Raw genomic sequence first — 18,814 nt, 5'->3', positions numbered from 1 at the left:
TAGGCATGTAGGGAGCAAACAATTCTCATAAACATATTTTCATGTATAAAGTTTTTAATTAATTTAATCATATTGAATTTGCTGAGGTTTGGATATCACGCGGCAGGTTGTATCGAATTTGGTTCTAGAGGGCGAAATTAACTATTCAGTACCACATTATTCTTAGCATCAATTGATCTTCAACCAAATTATAACTTTCAACGGATAGTAAAATGTTATTACTAGTCTTTTACCTGGATTACACTTTAATTACAGATATTTATTTTGTGTCTTGTTATATTTAATATTAAATGTTCACATTTAGTAAGAATCACGCTTAGCTTCATTAGCAAAACTTTTTTTTTCAATCAAATTTGTTCTTCTTCTTTATGCAACGTTAGCTTTTCAGGCGGAGAATTTTAAGTATTTATTGGCCACTAAACTGAATGATTCATTTAATAATTACGAATGAGATTAAATAAATTATAATAATGTAATAACAAATAAATGACTATTTAGACATTAATAACACAAAGAAATGTTATATTTGTAATGCCATCAAATAAGTTGATGGGGCATTACAATTTGCCGGTGGTGGCGAAAAATTTTATCAGAGGGTAAAATTTTAAATTCAAACCACATCTGTTTACAACTTAATTTCTATATATTTCGATAACTATATAGGGTCCAAATCCACTTTATTTAATTTTCATAATTATTTCCCAAATAGCTTAAACAGGTTATATTTCAATTGCAGTACCATAAAAATAATGAACAATTAAAGAATGGAATTGTTATGGCACCAACAAATAGATTTGTTGCAGCTGCAACGAAGTTTCAATGATAACATATATAAACTCCAATATTAAAATAAACGATAACACATTACTAAAGTCAAACATAAAATTCCAACATCAAGTAAGTTCCCATTTTCTTTTAACCTGTATCACGGAACATTTCTTTCTTTTCTGTCTTCTTTGTTTTAGATTCACAATTCTGAAACAAATCCCATCTTCGTTTTATCCATGTCTTATCTGGTGTTCGGGTCTCCAATCTTCTCAATTGCTTTTTTCTTCTTATGATTTTACGATGATCTTCAATCTTCTTTTTGCCGTAGGTTTGATGTTGAACTGTCTTCCTTTCTTGGTGTTTCAAATCTTTCTTTTCCACCCTAGCTTTCTTCCTCACTTCTTTCAAGTACTGATAGAGTCGTCTCATTTTAGTTGTCGATTGTCTTATCCCGGTCAGATATATTCCATTGGGCAGTTCTACATTGTATTTCTTTTTCCTTCTTTTCCACAACAGATACTTATTGTTACTATAAATATAATTCAAGCAATCATTCGCTGTAATTACATTTGCTATTTTCTCAATTTCTTCTCGTCGAGATAAAGGCATTAGATGATCATGTAGTTGTTTATCTACGGAGAACTGACAAACTTTCACTTTTTCATAAATCTCACACTTTGATATTTTCTTTTTCTTTCTAAAGTACCCTTGTCTTCTGTCTTCTCTTAATTTCTTCCTTTTCTTTACATATTTCCTTCTCTTGTGTGCTATGGATTTATTTCTTGTTCTATGCGAAGATTTGCTGTCTTTGCTTTCATTTAGTTTCTTTCTTGTTTTCCGTTTCATTATTCTCTTCTTCATGTTCGAATTTCTTTCTTTTCTTCGAATGGTATATCCACATATATCCTTTCAGATATCTTTTCGTCATTTTCTTCATTCTATGTACTCTTCGTCTTATCCAACGTTGTTTCACTCTATATCTCACTTCTTTCTTCTTGCTATGTCCTCGATTTGTTTCTCTTTCGTTTGATAAATGTCGGACACTTGGTTCAAACTTCACTGTCTCATCTTGCCCGATCTCAACCTTTTCCATTTCATTCTCGTTGAATTCATCTGTTTCTTTCAACTTCGATTCTTCTCCTTCGTCTTGTTTCATTTCCTTTCGAATGCCATCGTCTTTCTTTCTAAAGTTGTCATTTCTTTCGCCAAAATTCGATGTCACATTACAATTCTCTTCTTCAACACCAATATCAACTTCTGTAGTCGTGTTACCTTTTTCTTCAAATTTGACTTCACGTTCTTCGACTTCGGTGCAACGTTCTTCATCATGGATATTGCATTCCTTATCAATTTCTTCCATAACTCCCTGGCTCTTCCGACTTCGGGACTTGCATACGATCATGTCGTTCTCTGTTTCACCAGATTCCAAATATAGATTCACATCCATTTGACTGACAGTTTGTTTCAATTTTCCATTCTTGGTTTCACGAATTCCAATGGATACAATTTCCGGGATCAAATCTGTTTTAAACATCGGTTTATCCACACTTTCTTCCACAAGAAATGTATTTTCTTTACGCTGCTGTTCTTTACCTATGTTCGATGTCTCGAACTTTCTTGACTGATGCTTATTTTCTAACCGTTGGCATTCCTGTGCTCCTTCATCAGTTTTGTTAATTTCGATTTTATTACCTTTCCCAGTGTCAGACTTATTATCTTTTAACTCTTCCTCTGTAACCTTAACCAGCTTCTGAAACTCTTCTTTCATTCCTTTGTTGAACTCTTGAGTCTCTTTTTCAATTTCGTCTGTACATTTTTCTCTTTCCTGTGTGGAACTTTGTACGTCATGCCATATTTGACGAAGTTCTCTCAGTATTCTGTCAAATTTATCTTCTACAGTATCTTTTTTATTCTCTTTAAATTCTCTTTCGTCATTGTATTCTTCGTCATTTTGTTTTACCTTCTTTTGCACTTCATCATTATATCTTAACTTATTTAGTCCTTTGCCATTTTGTTTTCTAGAGCAATTTGCACAACACCAAGCAGTAGTAGACATACTTAAAATATCGTACATATTGATATTAGCACACTTCAAATGGTATAATAAATTACAATTATAACATATAATGGAGCCCACTATCTTTCTAGATTTCTCCAATGACATCATATACTCACTACAACAACCATATCTATCGCTGTCTTTCACTTCATGGTTAATGTTCGTAGTTTTATTTTGTTTTTCTTTCATTTCAATTTTTTTCAGTTTTCGCCCCTTCAAACCTTCGATAAACGTACCGTACCGCGTGTCGTTACTTCTCTTCTATTAGTACTTTAAACCTCCAAAAACAGTTCCTCGTCGAAGTGACATACAGTTCTTCATCCAGGATGATAGGTCGCCAATTGTAACAATCCCCTCTTCACCACTTCTTTAAGGGTAATGTTATGTAGTTTTTCGAACACACTGTACTTGCCCAAGATGAATCGTGACGATAGTGCAGTGTTGATGTTCTAGTTGTAAACGAATTAATGAATTCGTTGGCCCAGCCGGAAGATCACAGGACTCGTGTCAGAACGACAGGATCCCTCCTTGGAAGTTAACCATCAGGTTGAGCTTTGACCAATATTCGGAGAAGCAATGAAGTTTTCCAACAAGATAATATCATTATCATTTTTAAAGAACAAATTACACCAAATATCCCATATGAATTGCCTTTATTCAATCTGAGTTTATTGAATTGTTATCAATAGGCAGCCTAAACTTAGTATAAGTTGTTTATATATAGTTCAATAGCTAAATCCATGCACTCACTATAGACAAGGTGAATAGTAATAAGGTTCTACAGTCATAAGCATAACGCAACATAGGCTACAGGACATGCAAAACAAAAGCACGGAAAATTGACAGGGTAATTACATGCAATAGCAACTATAGAAACTCAGGAGCAAGATTCAGTCAATCAGTCAGAACACACACCAGGATTCGTAGTGACCAAATTGTAAACATTAACATTAATTAATTAACCATTCACTATCCATATCGTATACGTAGAATGCAACATTATTCATTTCACAATTATGTTACTTTTATTTATCATAAAGTCATTGACTATCATAATGTCGTAAATCTAATAATTATCTTTTTTTCACAAATTGATATTTTGTCACTCGAATCAGGTGATTATTCATATTATGTTATTACGCTGAGTATCCCCGTCTTGCTTATGGTTAAAAGTAGTTAGCTATTAAGAGTAAGGGCAGAACCATGAAAGTGCATAAACAGATACGAACAAACAGCTTAGGCATGTAGGGAGCAAACAATTCTCATAAACATATTTTCATGTATAAAGTTTTTAATTAATTTAATCATATTGAATTTGCTGAGGTTTGGATATCACGCGGCAGGTTGTATCGAATTTGGTTCTAGAGGGCGAAATTAACTATTCAGTACCACATTATTCTTAGCATCAATTGATCTTCAACCAAATTATAACTTTCAACGGATAGTAAAATGTTATTACTAGTCTTTTACCTGGATTACACTTTAATTACAGATATTTATTTTGTTTCTTGTTATATTTAATATTAAATGTCCACATTTAGTAAGAATCACGCTTAGCTTCATTAGCAAAACTTTTTTTTCAATCAAATTTGTTCTTCTTCTTTATGCAACGTTAGCTTTTCAGGCGGAGAATTTTAAGTATTTATTGGCCACTAAACTGAATGATTCATTTAATAATTACGAATGAGATTAAATAAATTATAATAATGTAATAACAAATAAATGACTATTTAGACATTAATAACACAAAGAAATGTTATATTTGTAATGCCATCAAATAAGTTGATGGGGCATTACAACATTAGAAACAAAAACTGAAAATTTTGGGTAACTGATAACGCTGTCAGCGTAGTTACTGTTTTCGCCGCTAGGGAGATAGGCAAGTGGCTGCCAATGAAGACAGGAAGGTGCTTTTTTGTGTTGAACTTTCACGTCTTCCAGTCTGTTATTTATCATTGTGCAACGTAATTTTAGAAGGAAGTTTAAAGAAGATGCATCCAGTGGGCATAGTATTCGCATCCGTAAGCGGTATTCCGAATTCAAAGCAAATGGATGCATCTATAAGCAAACGCATTTGGAAAGAAATGGACTACAGGCTAGATGTGTATCACGTGACAAAGTGAACACATGCGATATGATTTGAACTAAATGTAAAGTAAAACTTTTTGAGCTTCCGTATTCATTGATACCACTTTCATGTGCATGAGTGTTCTTAAGCGAGATTTGTTCAGGTTTGTAATATCGGGAAGATCATTTGTAATAACACTGTATAATGAAAAACATTTGTGGCCCATGTTAATTGAAGCTCTTAAGAGCCTGACATACTAAAAATAATACAAAATTTACCATTTTTTTTTGCTTGTTTTTCATAAGTGAAAGGAGATAATGAAATGCAACTTAACCACAATCATAGATAATGTTATTCTACAACAGGAAATATGAACCAGAAGAATTTTCAGTGTTGCCATCCATAGAAATTACAATGTTACCAGAATAACATTTTCCTCAAAATGTAAGTTAAAACAGCGACTAGAGGAATGAACTCAACTGCATTTGATTATATATCATGTTGTCTTGGAATCCTGTAAACTACTTTTTAAATAACATTATTATTTAATTTTAATAACTGTATGTTGAAACTATTTTGTTTATTACAAACTAAATACGACTATTATTTAAAAAGTACTTCACAGGATTTCAAAACAACATGACACGTAATCAAATGCAGTTGAGTTCGTTCCTCTAGTTGCTACCTTAACTTAGATTTTGGGGAAAATGTTATTCTGGCAACACTGTAATTTCTATGGATGGCAATACTGAACATTCTTCAGGTTCATATTTTCTGTTGTAGAATAACTTTATCTATGATTGTGATAAGTTGCATTTCATTATCTCCTTTCACTTATGAAAAACAAGCAAAAGAAAAATGGTAAATTTTGTATTATTAATAGTAAGTCAGGCTCTTAATCCACACTAGTTGTGTGAACTCTTTTAAATGCATTAAGCATGAATAGTAAGCACGGCAGAGTAACAGGGCATAATACATACTGAGTAAAACATTGATGTTATCTACAATAAATGTTTCTTTCGATCATTTATGGTACTTCATAAAATGAATTTACCTTACACATGTTTTTTTAATTCCAGGAATCCGAACGGACTCAGCAACGATGGTATTGGCTGGCCTCAATTCAAAGAGAAGACGAAGTACATGTATGTGTTTTCTACACGAACTGAGGAAATGATTACTAGCACCAATATTTGGAATCGCGATGTCGACTTCTGGGGAACAACAGTGCCATCTCTGATGAGAAACACACATCGTATCCTCATACAAGGAAGAAACAGCTGCAGTAGCCCCGATACCAGTATCTGTCCTTTACCACACAATGAGTGCTTTACCGGAATCAAATATCTGATTTTTGGACTAATTCTTTTATGCCTTCTTTTAGTTACTATGTTAATTGTATTCACATACTTTTTCTGTCACATAACAAAACTTGGTAAAATTAAAATTTTGCGCAACGAGCGAGATTAAAGAAAAAAATCATATGCAGAAGATAGTTGAGTAATTTCTCTTAAAAAATCATCTCTGCACAACAGAAATTAGTGTTGTGAAAATTTTATCAACCTACGAAGAAAGTTTACCTGAGAATTTGTCCAGAAGCGTTTTAATTGCAAAATACAGCACTGAGAATTTTGCATCAGAAGGCACTGAATTTTAAGGCATTGATGTAGTCAATGTCGGTTCAAATTTTATAGCAAAATTGTGATTATTAATAAGACAAAATTTTGAGTTGATTTAGTTATATCTGATGGGAATTTTTCATGAATGGCTACAAATGTCACAAGCTTACAAAGGAGTTCGTAATGATCAGATTTTCGATTAAATCTGAACTGGGAAAAAAATCAAAAGATTACCTTTACAAAAATTCTGTAAAAGTGTAATATTAATTTCAGAAACTTAACTGCCTAGTTTTTTTATGCTCAAAGTATAAGCTGTAAAATAAGATTACCATTTATAAGCCCCTCGGAAAGTAGTAACAAGATATTGAACTACTGGTAACGAAATCCGGAATTCACGGTCTTTCATTGGTTTCTCGTGCTACATAATGAAGCAAGACACATTATGAGCGAAACGTTAAAGAAATGTTAATATCTATCAAGCTTCTTAGGATATTTTTTTATTCTCATATTTTCGGCTATTTGGAGTTTAACGTAGATCTATAGTTTGAGATTCAAGCCACGCAATCCTACTGAAGATCAAACCCAGGTTTTGTGACAAAGGCGAGAGGACCAACCAATTCATCCGCGATGGAGATCTCATATTTTCATTTGGATAGATTATAACGTAAGAAGCATTTTGTCAATAAATTATTATTGTCCATATTCCATCACTTACAGAGCAGGAGTAGAATGCAAAAGCCGTAGCTATTGTGCTTTCTTTTTCTTAGATGTGGTCTAGCCACATACCAAGTTACATGCATCAAAAACGGGCTATAGAAGGAGCTTCTGCCAGGGCTTTCTGTTTAATTGTTGAGAAAGGAAGAGTTGGATCGTAACGTGTAGAAGTAGGAAGGGCGTATATTCCGCTCGTACTCATGTCGGGAGATAGAAGAGGCTTCTGACTTTAATCTCGGTTATTCATTTTCTTCTCAACATTCAGTATGAAAATTACCTAACCCATATATGTTACGTACCCTGTATTACTGTATATTTACAAACAGCTACCACATTTGGTATTAGAGTAAAACTTAAAGGATCCATCTTGTGTTTGAGAATAAGTTCTAGCCCTAGCTAAATAATTATTTTAGAAGAAGTCCTACAGTTCAGTAAATGATATGTATATCATAAAAAATCAAATACATTCGATATAAAGCCTCATTATATAATAGCTTGTTATTTCCCACTGTTTGTTGTTAGAATGTACTGTTCTGAATATAATATTGTGTAAACTGTGTAGTAAATATTCTATAAATTGCAAACAGCTGTTCTCGAGATATCAGTCATTTGGTGTGTACATTGTCTAACAATGTTTCGAGAACAGACACTGGTCTCCTCTTCAGGGTCAGAAAATGTGAACAATGTCTGTTTTCGAAACGTTGGATCAGTGGTAGAGCGTTCACCTCTGGTGCATGAAGTCTTTGGTTCAATCCCAGCTCGCGCCAAGTGAACTTCGTGGTGGACAAACATCGTGTGTGGGGGTTTTCTACCGGTTCTCCCGTTTCCTCCCATTTTCTTCATTCCACCATTTCATTCATTTCTCATCATCATCGCTTCCTTTAGCCTAGCCGGCATAACCGTAGGATGTAAAACATAGAGATTTACTTTCATTTTTTCGAAATATTGGTCAATATACACATCATCTCGTTGGTATTCCGACAACGGCTGTCGTTAAGACACAAGTAAAACTTCAGCTCCTGTTATGATTGTCGAAAGTATCTAAAATCAAATGTGACAAAAGTATAAGAAGCAAAATTGATACACTAAAATTGATTTACTGATATATATTTTTACAACGTACTTTTATTTTCAACCCTTTAGAACTGGAAGAACTGGAAAGGTGCTCCTTGAACACTCCGTAACTAACTTAAAAATACATTTCAGTTGCTGTTACCTCTCTATTTGGCTCTCATTTTAAAATTTACCTTCAATAAGCTAACAACATTGATTAGTAACTACGAACACAAAATATAATATAGATCAATTTAAACACATACGCCAGTTCTAGTATTACAAAATGACACTCCAATAGTCTTCGTACCGGAGATGACCATTTCAAGAGTTACAGTAAAAACAAAATTTAGTCATTTAGTCATTGTGAACAATTCTTGTTAGAGACTTAGCAGAAAAAAAAAATATTGACTTTTCTTATAGGATCAAACAAGAAATTTCATCAATTAAGAAATTATCTTTAATTTTCGATATATATATATATATATACATATATACAAGGTGTATCAAAAAAGGACGGCAAAATTTCAGGAGTGGATTCCTTATGGATAGACAAGCAAAAAAGTTCATATGGCCATGTGTCGGGACATGCATCATTTCAGAATTGGGAAGGTATGTATTTTTGCTAGCGATTGTACAAATTGATACAAGAAAATAGTATATTTCATATACACGTTATATATAACTAAACTAATATAACATATACCATTTTCTTCTGTCGCAGACTGTACCATACACTGCAAAGCACTTGATATATTTTTCTCAAGTAATGTTAGAAATGAATAGTTGATCACTTTAAGTAACTCCATTTTGCATCATAATATATAGATTTTGCATCATAGCTCATATAGCATTATCATTCATTTCATTCACTGACACACAGTATGATTAAGAACAATTTGAAGGATATACGCAAAATATTACCAAAATCTCAACGAAATAAGGAACTGTTAAAGAGAAGTCCTAATTGTATTATCTGCTAAGTTTACACAAGATTTAGAAGACTACATAACGTTTCGTGTCATAAAGATCTACACACTTATCTTATATATCTACAATATATCCAGGTATTCATTCACTCTATTGGCTGATACAAAGAAGTGAGTATCCTCAGTTCCTATGCTGATCATAAAAACTGCAACTACATAATGAGAAACATCTATATCACTTTACGCAGGACTGAGGTATATGACTTTCGATAGAAGATGAGTTGTTGTTTCGATCGCAATTGTACATATTTCCGTTCCGTCGTTACATTTGAATAATATGCCTGTAGCACAATAAACTCACTATTAAAAAAAAAAAAAAAAAATCTTTTAAAACCACCTTTATTCTACGTTCATATATGCAAATTTTTGTATCAATGTTTGGATTTCTATTCACGAAATAAACCACAATTTTGTGTAAAGGAAAAGTGAAAATCAGCTTAGTTTCTGAGTTACAGCCTTCACAACATGCGGAAAAATAAATTTTGTCTACAAAGTGCCACCACCAACGATCTTAAAGAATGCAATTAAACATATAATAATTCTCCAACTGGTGGATAGTATCGGTATTCAGCTTAGATCATTATGAACACTGCGAATTGAAATTTCTCATATCGGCATATTTTTGTTGAGCAAATTATTAGGTAAGAAAGGATTCTTCGATTCTAAATTAGATACTGTTGGGTATTTCAAGTATGATTTACTCTTAAATTACCTGATTCATTAATATTTATACTTTATGCTACCAAAGTTTAATTTTTCAACATACTCTGAGGCTTGTATTTCAAAAGCAAAGATTTTTCTTTTTTTTTCTTTTTAATACTTCTTTTCGTCAGAAGATTCATCTTCTAAATGTAGTAACTGGTATTGGAAACAGGTATGGATTTTCTAAAGAGAATCTAAGAATTTTGAAACGATATACTATATTATATGTCTCATGCTACTATTTAAAGTGTTCAAGTAAGGTTGTGCTTCGTTCTTCTCCGAAAAGAACAAATAATAAATAAATAAATATTATGTGTTGCTTCCGGAAAAAGAGTAAAGATAAAATACTGAACTATTTTTGATTAATTTTTTACAGTTAATTTTAAACGTTAACATGTATAACTATATTCGTAAATGAGTAGATGATCTTGTAATTTTTAAAAAATGAATATTCTTGAAACTACTAAAGTCAGAATAAATATTTAAATATTGAACTTCATTTTACAGATACACAATATTTAAATCAATATTTGACTTTAATTGCATCACCGCATAAGCAACAACTCTGTCTGCATAGTTTTCATCTGTATGCGAACAGCGACAAACAAACATGAGTCGCTAAAAGTAAACGTAGTCTGCACTATTCCATTCTTTTGCATAGTATGATAAGTGGAGTCAACAGGAAGTCGCTTCGTCTGAATTTAGGGTTAGTTTGCAAGTCTAAATGTCGCGCTGTATCGACAATTAAAGGGTACTATGTTTATTATTGGGGAAGTTAATCGACACTAGAAAGGCCAAAATACTCAAGTATTTCATACGTTGCACAAATTGCGATATTCTCCAATTCTATATAAATAAAACAAGATATTTTTATCAACAGTAACATTTTATTAAACAATACATATCACAATTGGACGGATTTATTTTCTTATACACAAGGAAATTAAATAAATATAAAATTTCCTAGTCTAGTATGACAAAAGAATATATTACATATACTTCTAAGATTGAAAACACATATAAAACAAAAGCATCCTAACATGGTCACACGAAAATGAAAATAAATACTCGTAGTATTTCTATAATACACAAAGAGTGACAAAGTGCACGACTGGAAAGAGACTCGAACCCGAGATCTTCGGCGTACCGTACCGATGTTAACCACTACGCTATTCAATCCGTTCCCAGAACAGCCGAAAGAACACCAAAGAGTAAGAGAGTATATGGTTGTTGTAGGAGTGGACTGAGTTGCGTAATGGTTAACGCATTGGCACAACACGCCGAAGATCTCGGATTCCAGTCTCGGTCAAGTCATAACTTTTTCACTCTTTGTGTATTTTTGAATTCGCACCTACAAAGAATTTGGTGTGTAAAAATAAGCCGAAAATGGCTGTTTCCTCCTTTCGTTAATATAAGTCATATTTTCATTTTACTTTTAGTAACAAATTCATTACCAAAACCGTTACTTTTGCTCCTCATTAGGCCAACATTACTGCATAGAATGTAACAGATAAAGCACAAATGTATATTAAAAAAAGTAACAAATTCATTAGAAAATAGTTACTTTTGCTCGTTATTAGATCAATATTACTGTACAGAACATAACAGATAAAACAAAAATGTATATTTGTGGTTGGTCGCGATTAGTACAAAATAATCCCAGCATTAGGAGTAGTAAAGCATATGACAAAGAAAGAAAAACTAAGGATGAATTATTATTTATTAACAAAGTCCAAAATAAATTAGTAGAGTAACTTACTCTGAGTTAGCAGGTTAAAACAACAAAACAAAACAAAACAAAACAAAAAAACTACGTGTTGTCTGAACACTGTTCAATAAGCCTTGTGCTTTATAGGATGTATAGTTACAAATAAGATTATAATTAATGTTCTTTAACGTTCGAAACGGTTAAAGGAACAAATGCCTTGAAATTGCGGGCTCCAGCGTGCCACTGCAGTTACATACACAAGTAGCACTATATACATGAAGGGTGATCGCATAAGAAGTAATCCGTATATGAGTAAAGATTACGAAATTCAGAACTAATGTTGAATATCAAAACGGGAACTGAGTTTAAGATTTATATATATAATTCGCCAAAACTTTTTTGAGTTTCATCGGAACATTCAAATAAAGCACTTTTTTATTCGCGAATAGGTTTCAGAAAGGAAATTGGGTGTGCAACAAATTTCGACAGGAAAGCAAATAGCTGATATAATAATAAAGCCATTACCAAATATACAAATGTTAATTGCGTGTAGTAAGTTTGGACTTAATTAAAAAAAAAAAAAAGGATAAGGTTTAACAAGGAATTATAAATAAAGTTTAAAACAGAGAGTAGAGAAACTTACTCTCGGTTAGAAGATTAAAAAAAAAAAAAAAAAATCTCGTAAAAATAAATAAGATTAAAATTAATGCTGTTTACTTGGTACAAATAAGAAAATTATATTCGAAAAGCTTAAAAGAAAGAAATGGCTTTTGGTTATTAAGACTTAAGAAACAGGTATGGATTTAGAAAAGGTCATTAAAAAAAATAACAATAATATGGCACTACACTTCGTGAAACGTTCTTCTTAACCACAATCATAACCTCTTTTGTAGCATCACGATAACAGTAACCAAAGTTTGCAAACAAAACATATATAAAAAAGTATCCTGAGGTGTCTTTCAACTCTGCTGTTACGATTAGGTAGGTGGTGATGAACTAAGAATTGTATGACGGCTTACTGTTAAAACATATACTTGAAAGGCCTATATATATATTTCACATAATTAATTTCAACATATTAAACAAGGTTTCCCATTAATTTACATCAATCTTTCGCGTGCAACTATGCTGATTCCTGAGCGACGTAGATTTGGTCACTGGAAAATTAGGTATTTACTTTCCTACCGCGAAGATTTTGAAGCACGAAATTTTGGCACCTGAAATTGACCATTTAATGTTTGCAGTATAGACAACTTCCTTGTAACTGTATTGACGGTGCAATACCATAGATAAACAAGCAATCATAACTAATGAGAAACAATTCAATGCAGTGCAATACAAAGAATCCAAGACTCCAACTTTCCATCTAAGCCAGTTAGATTTGATTTGATTTTAGTTTAGCGTCCCTTTCAGAAGCGAGGCTGTGATACGTGGAGGTACAGATTAACGCTGGATCAAAACCACCTAAGTCCCCACCGGGAATCGAAGCCGGGTCCCCCACGCCAAAGGCGCATCTAGGTTAGTCTGCATGGAATTGTTCGAGACCAGAAGCCAGGTAGTTCAAGAACCGCACCTTCAAATTCTTTACAAAGTATTTATTAGTCTGAAAAACTTTAACTTGTATTATGGCGAGCGGAAAAAGAACTACTGTAAATGATTGCCTTCGTGAAGTTTTAAGGAATTTATGCCAATTACAAGATATGGCCTCCAAATTATTTCACCGTTCTAACTTGTTCAAAATAGTTGTAAATTCACGGTGTAACTCTGACCATATTAAACAGTGCTGTAGATTTACGCAAAAGATGTTAATACAAAGATGGTTGGGAGTCAGTTTGACTTTGTTCTTTATATACTGTATACACACACACATGTTGCTATTATAATTACTTGCAGAATATTAGTTCCAGCAGTGCCGACAAGGAAGCCGCCTAGTTAAAGAGCAGTTATTCATTTTCAGATGTCAACATTTCCTAGTTTAAAAATGCCAAGACTCTCTTGGTAGAAATGCCTTAAATTCCTGCTCCCTAAAATTGATGTGTTACACCAAATATTTTCATACAGGTTGTTGAAAAAATTCGATAAGTCGGTCCAAGTCATACTTGTCCAATATTTCCAACAGTTGGGGTATTTTGCTCTTTACGTTGACTCCTTTAAACTTATGCCTATCAATGTATAAGTCGGTGATCATACCTAAAAATATACAAAAACATATTTGTTTTAACAAAAATTTAAAGAAAGGAAGCAGAAAACAGTATAAACAGAGTATCCACAAAGTCCTGTTCCTTGAACTTTGTACTATTTATCTCGAGATTGAAACGTGTGATATGAATGCGAATTGCGTACAAAGGAAATGTGATCCTTCGGCATATTATTCCGAAGAAGTGAAATATACCACATAAGTAGACATACGTAAGGACGATGACAATGACGTTACATATATATATATATATATATATATATATATATATATATATATATATATATAAACTTCTTTGCCCGGAAACATTTCCAAAATCCTACGCCACGAGAACTTCGTTTCTAGTTTCTAACGTGCATGTCCTCAACTATCGAAACTTTTTTTCGTTATCTTGTATTTGCAATGTATGGCTTGACAGTTTAACAAAATTTTATGTCAAGATGAAAGCATAGTTTTCAGAAAATTTCTTATCTGTTAGTACAGCGTTTCTGAATCGTTTTTCTTTTGGGGCACACCAAAGCACGTTCCAAACTTTTGCGACACTCCTGCAAGTGATATTTTTCCTTGTTGAAAAAAAAAAAAAAAAAAAAAAACCTACGAGAGAGAAATTTCGTTACGTAAAACTCCTGAATAGAAACATATTAACATAACAGACACTTATGACTCTTAAGCAGGAATATAAAGAAGAAATATCATAAAAAACATAAGAAAACATCAAGCTTAAAACTAGTGTGATATTTATTCCTGGCAATTCTTGCAAAACATATCTATGCGTGGATGAACTCTTGACAGACACATTCTCATGTCCAGTGTTTCTTTCCAAATAAAAATGGACAGCGTTAGAAGCAAATTTTCCAGCTTTAAACTTAGAAGACCAGTGTAAAATCAAGTCGATTGGCGATAATTTTTTATTTCTTCTAAAGATAATTTCTTTGCGGAAGATCTTAGAAGACATTAAAAATCTCGCGACACACCTAACATGTATTCGCAACACAGCGGCTGAGAAACGCTGTGCTAGTAATACTGTGAGCACCCAAAGGGCATCACATGATGCGTACTAAATATTTGTACAATGTACCAGAAAACAGAACTAGAACTCATTCTTAGCCTAACACGGATTTCTCTATTTATGTGGTGTATTTCCCCTTCCTCGAAATAATAATAATAATAATAATAATAATAATAACAATAATAAACATATAATAATAAACTTCGTTCGCATCAAAATTCATATCACACGTTTCATTTCCGAATTATATTAGTTCAAAGTCCACGGTACAGGACTTCCTAGACACTATATTTTTAACAACCACTCATACATATACATAATCACAACATTTTAACTAAGAATACCGGAAGTTCAGTCAAAAATATATGAGCTGGAATTAATCAACAATTTATTATTAGTGCTTCATAAATTAATTAATAGAAAGTATTAATATTATTTATTATAGTTTCATTCCAAATTTAAAGTATTCCGATGTTTTCCTGTCTTTTTTTTTTTTTCAGTTTTCTCCAACCCAAACAACCAACTACGCAACTGAAACTTCTTTAGAAAACAAACAAATAAATAAAATGTCACAACATTCAAAGCTCATTTCGACCTAACGAGGATGTAGCATGGTTCCATTTTATCTTCATAATTTTCAAGCTTGTAAACTTAAGAATATTCTTTCCTTTTATTTTCTTTATGTCGGAATCTATTGTTTAATTTTAGCGTTTAAAAATATGAATGAAATTCCACTACCAGCGAGCACAACATACACACACACACACAAAGGATAAAATGGTCCCTAAAACATGGCAACAAAGAAAACTATCAGCTTCATGGACTGCCCTGCGACCTATCATAAATAAGCCCTACACTGAGTTTGGTGACATTGTGTGCCACCCACGGTGCGATACGATATTGGACAGCAACGGCACTTGAGGGAAATGTACAGATTATACTTAGCCCCAATCTCTTCTCCGCCCTATCCACAGGTCTTTTCCTACAGCCCTTCCAACTACTATGCTGTGCATCTTACGAGTATTTTCCATGAAAATAACGTGTCCCATCTATGAAACATGACATATGTGAACACTTCCACGCTGCTTTTTCTACCTCAGGGCTTCCTAATTTCAAGTTGTCTAAAAAAGATTCAGTCTTTGGAAGTCAAAATTAAGAATACATTTACTGTGAGTTGAAAATAACATTACGAAATCACATATGTACTATTCTGTACAAGACCTGCCACTTTTCCGGCAGCACAATAATCTTGTTGTTATACAACTTCTGTGGTTTTTCGTGTATATCCAGGATATGATCAAGGTAGGGGCTAAACCATAGTTTGCCGCTTCATCCAATGTAAAGAAAGTAGGATGAAGCCCATTTTATTTAGTGTATACCTGAGCGTCAAGGGGGGGGGCTATAGCCCCTACAGCCCTCCCCTTGGATCCGCACCTGTATATATACCTAGGTATATATATATATATATATATATATATATATATACTTAGTGACACGTAGTTTTCCGCGGACCTATTTTGATTATGCTGTGATATTATATTGTGATTGTTCCAGTAGGATGCTCTACATACTGATTGAGTTCCGCGGTAACTTTTGCTGCATTCACTCTGCAGACCGTGATGATAATCATCTTCCCTGCTCAGAGATCAGCGTCACTGAGGCTTCTCTTTCACCCTACATTACTCTTCGCCAATAAGTTCGTTTGGAATAAGTTCCGTAAGCCTTCATCACTTTAGACCAGCTCTTTGCGGCATATCTAATACAGTGGTCACCTTAGATACAACACTCACAATTTAGTCTCTTTGAAATCACCACCATTTGCCCGTTTCAATATATACCTCCGTTCCACCTCGCCTAACATACTACAGACAATCACACACCATGAACGGCTGTACATGAATTCTGTGTTACCACTTTAAACATCCTACGTGATACATACTACAGACCTTTCTATTATTTCGAAAGGGGGCACGGCGGCTCAGTGCGTGAGGTCTCAGATTCGATCCCCGGCCAAGTAAGTTTGTGGTAGACAACATCCATGGGTTTTCTCAGCGTACTTCCCGTTTTCTCCCACTTACTCATTCCACCATTCTCCATCATTCACTTGTTTTAATCATCGTTTCCCTTAGTCTATAGGGCGTAATCGTAGGACGTTAAACTGAAATGTTTTATTTCATTTTCCCATTATTTTGATAACCATCTGTACATATATTATTTCCATTTAGTTTTAAGATCACCTCTAATGCAAGTGGCCCTGCTTTGATCTTACTCTATGTGAGTTTCTAGTGAACAATGTGTCCGTATTTTTTTGTAGTGCTTCCATTTCCTTCCACATTATCATTTCACCAATTATTTCATAATTATCCCCTTCGTTAACATTTGTCCCCTTCATCCTACAGAGCATAACCGTGTGGCAACTAATAAAAAAATTCCTGTCTTTTTTTTTTTTTTATCGTTCTTCAATTAAGATTTCCGTTTGTAATATTTTTTGATAAAGAGATTCAGACTCACGAACAAGCTACTACAGAAATTCCTACAGTAAGCACTTTATACATTAAAAAAAATTTGAAAAAAAAAGCAAAGAAATATACCATATAATCGCTCTAAATGTGAAGGCTGTCTTTTGTATTCTGCCTGAAGCTGTTTCTCATTGTCCAATATGTGCTGATATTCTGGAGACAGAAAACTGGTGTCCGCCTCATGAGTTTGAAGCTCCCGTAAAGCTTCCAGAATAGCTACTTGTTTCGCCAGAAGAAGTTGAGCATCAAGTTTTGGATGCAGCAGATGAAGAGTGTGTATCACGCTTTCAACATTAACATCTGAAAAATAAAATAATGAAACTTGTAAAATTTTTGAAATTACAAAAGAATAAATAAATTAGAAGTGTAAAATGATCGAGAGAATCTATTGTTTCGGTTCAAAAAGACTACAAAATATATCAATTGAGTTTGTAACACCTTTAACAGAAATTTTTTGTCACTATTAAAATGATGCATGTCTATTAACCCATAAACTATTTCCTAGCTGGAATCGTAATGGCTCAAATATAGAGCACTCTTCTCTGGTACAGAAGGTTCAATCTCAAACCACGAGAATTTGCACTAGACGAAATATGCGTAGTTTCCCCGACTTCTTGTTTCCTCCTACTTCCTCAGTCCGAGAATTTTTCTACATCGTGTCCCAGACTTCACACAAGATTTGAATTTTGCGTTATTTGTGCGGTAAAGTGTTGAAAAAAAAAAAAAAAAAAAAAAGCGAAGCAGCTGACAGTACAGGGTTATTAAAAATGAAGCGCTAACGAAAGAACAACGAGTTTTTATTGTTGAGCAATATTTTCAAAATAATGAAAGTTTGGCAGCTACAGTTCGCAATTTTCGCACAAAATATGGTCGGAATAGTGATTTAACTTCATCAACTGTGAATAGATTAACTAAAAAAAATTAAGAAGACCGGATCAATCTGGGACCTTAAACACTCTGGTCATCGTTCAACACAAAACATCGAAGCAGTTAATGAGAGTGTTGTTGATAGTCGAGGGACATCAAATCGGCACCGTGGTCAATAACTGGACATTTCAAGAAGCTCTCTACGGCGTATTCTCACGAAAGATTTGCATCTTCATACCTACAAAGTTCAATTGACTCAAGACTCAATCAAGGTTTATGCCAACAAGCCCAGGACCACCCATGTCTTGAAGGAAGTAATTGAGCACTGTATCAACGAAATTCAGCCATATTTATGCGAAATGGTTATGAAAAATTTCAACAAAAGAGTGCATATGTGCCAGCAAAGCCGTGAAGGTTATTTACTTGATATACTATTCCATGCCTAACCCTATACTGTATACTTTATGTATCAATAAAGAATTTACAATTTTTAATTACAAACCTATGTTTTCTATCAAAATTACTTTTTGCGTGAATTTTGA

At 33.4% G+C, this 18,814-nt stretch overlaps 2 protein-coding genes across 7 annotated transcripts in view; one reads left to right on the top strand and one right to left on the bottom strand.

Annotated features, from left to right (window-relative positions):
- Positions 1-8,617, top strand: part of LOC145670335 (cholinesterase-like) — a 51,495-nt gene extending 42,878 nt beyond the window's left edge. Inside the window, exon 3 of the mRNA XM_081738868.1 lies at positions 5,975-8,617. Within this exon, the coding sequence (XP_081594994.1) occupies positions 5,975-6,365 (391 nt within the window). The 3' untranslated portion in view covers positions 6,366-8,617. The remainder of the gene's footprint in view (positions 1-5,974) is intronic.
- A 2,973-nt stretch (positions 8,618-11,590) lies between these two features.
- LOC145670333 (BBSome complex member BBS7-like) overlaps positions 11,591-18,814 on the bottom strand; it is a 97,316-nt gene continuing 90,092 nt past the window's right edge. For 5 of the 6 annotated variants that reach the window (XM_081738863.1, XM_081738861.1, XM_081738862.1 and 2 more), the window contains exons 15-16: positions 17,478-17,705; positions 11,591-13,870 (exon numbers count right to left, since the gene is read on the bottom strand). In XM_081738863.1, coding sequence (XP_081594989.1) covers positions 13,734-13,870; positions 17,478-17,705 — 365 coding nt within the window. In that variant the 3' untranslated portion in view covers positions 11,591-13,733. The remainder of the gene's footprint in view (positions 13,871-17,477; positions 17,706-18,814) is intronic. The other variant, XM_081738867.1, reaches the window with a different exon arrangement.

The sequence above is a fragment of the Thermobia domestica genome, chromosome 14 (assembly GCF_964235325.1).
Source record: "Thermobia domestica chromosome 14, izTheDome1.hap1.1, whole genome shotgun sequence".
Lineage (NCBI taxonomy): Eukaryota > Metazoa > Arthropoda > Insecta > Zygentoma > Lepismatidae > Thermobia > Thermobia domestica.
This window is presented reverse-complemented; position numbering and strand designations above follow the sequence as displayed.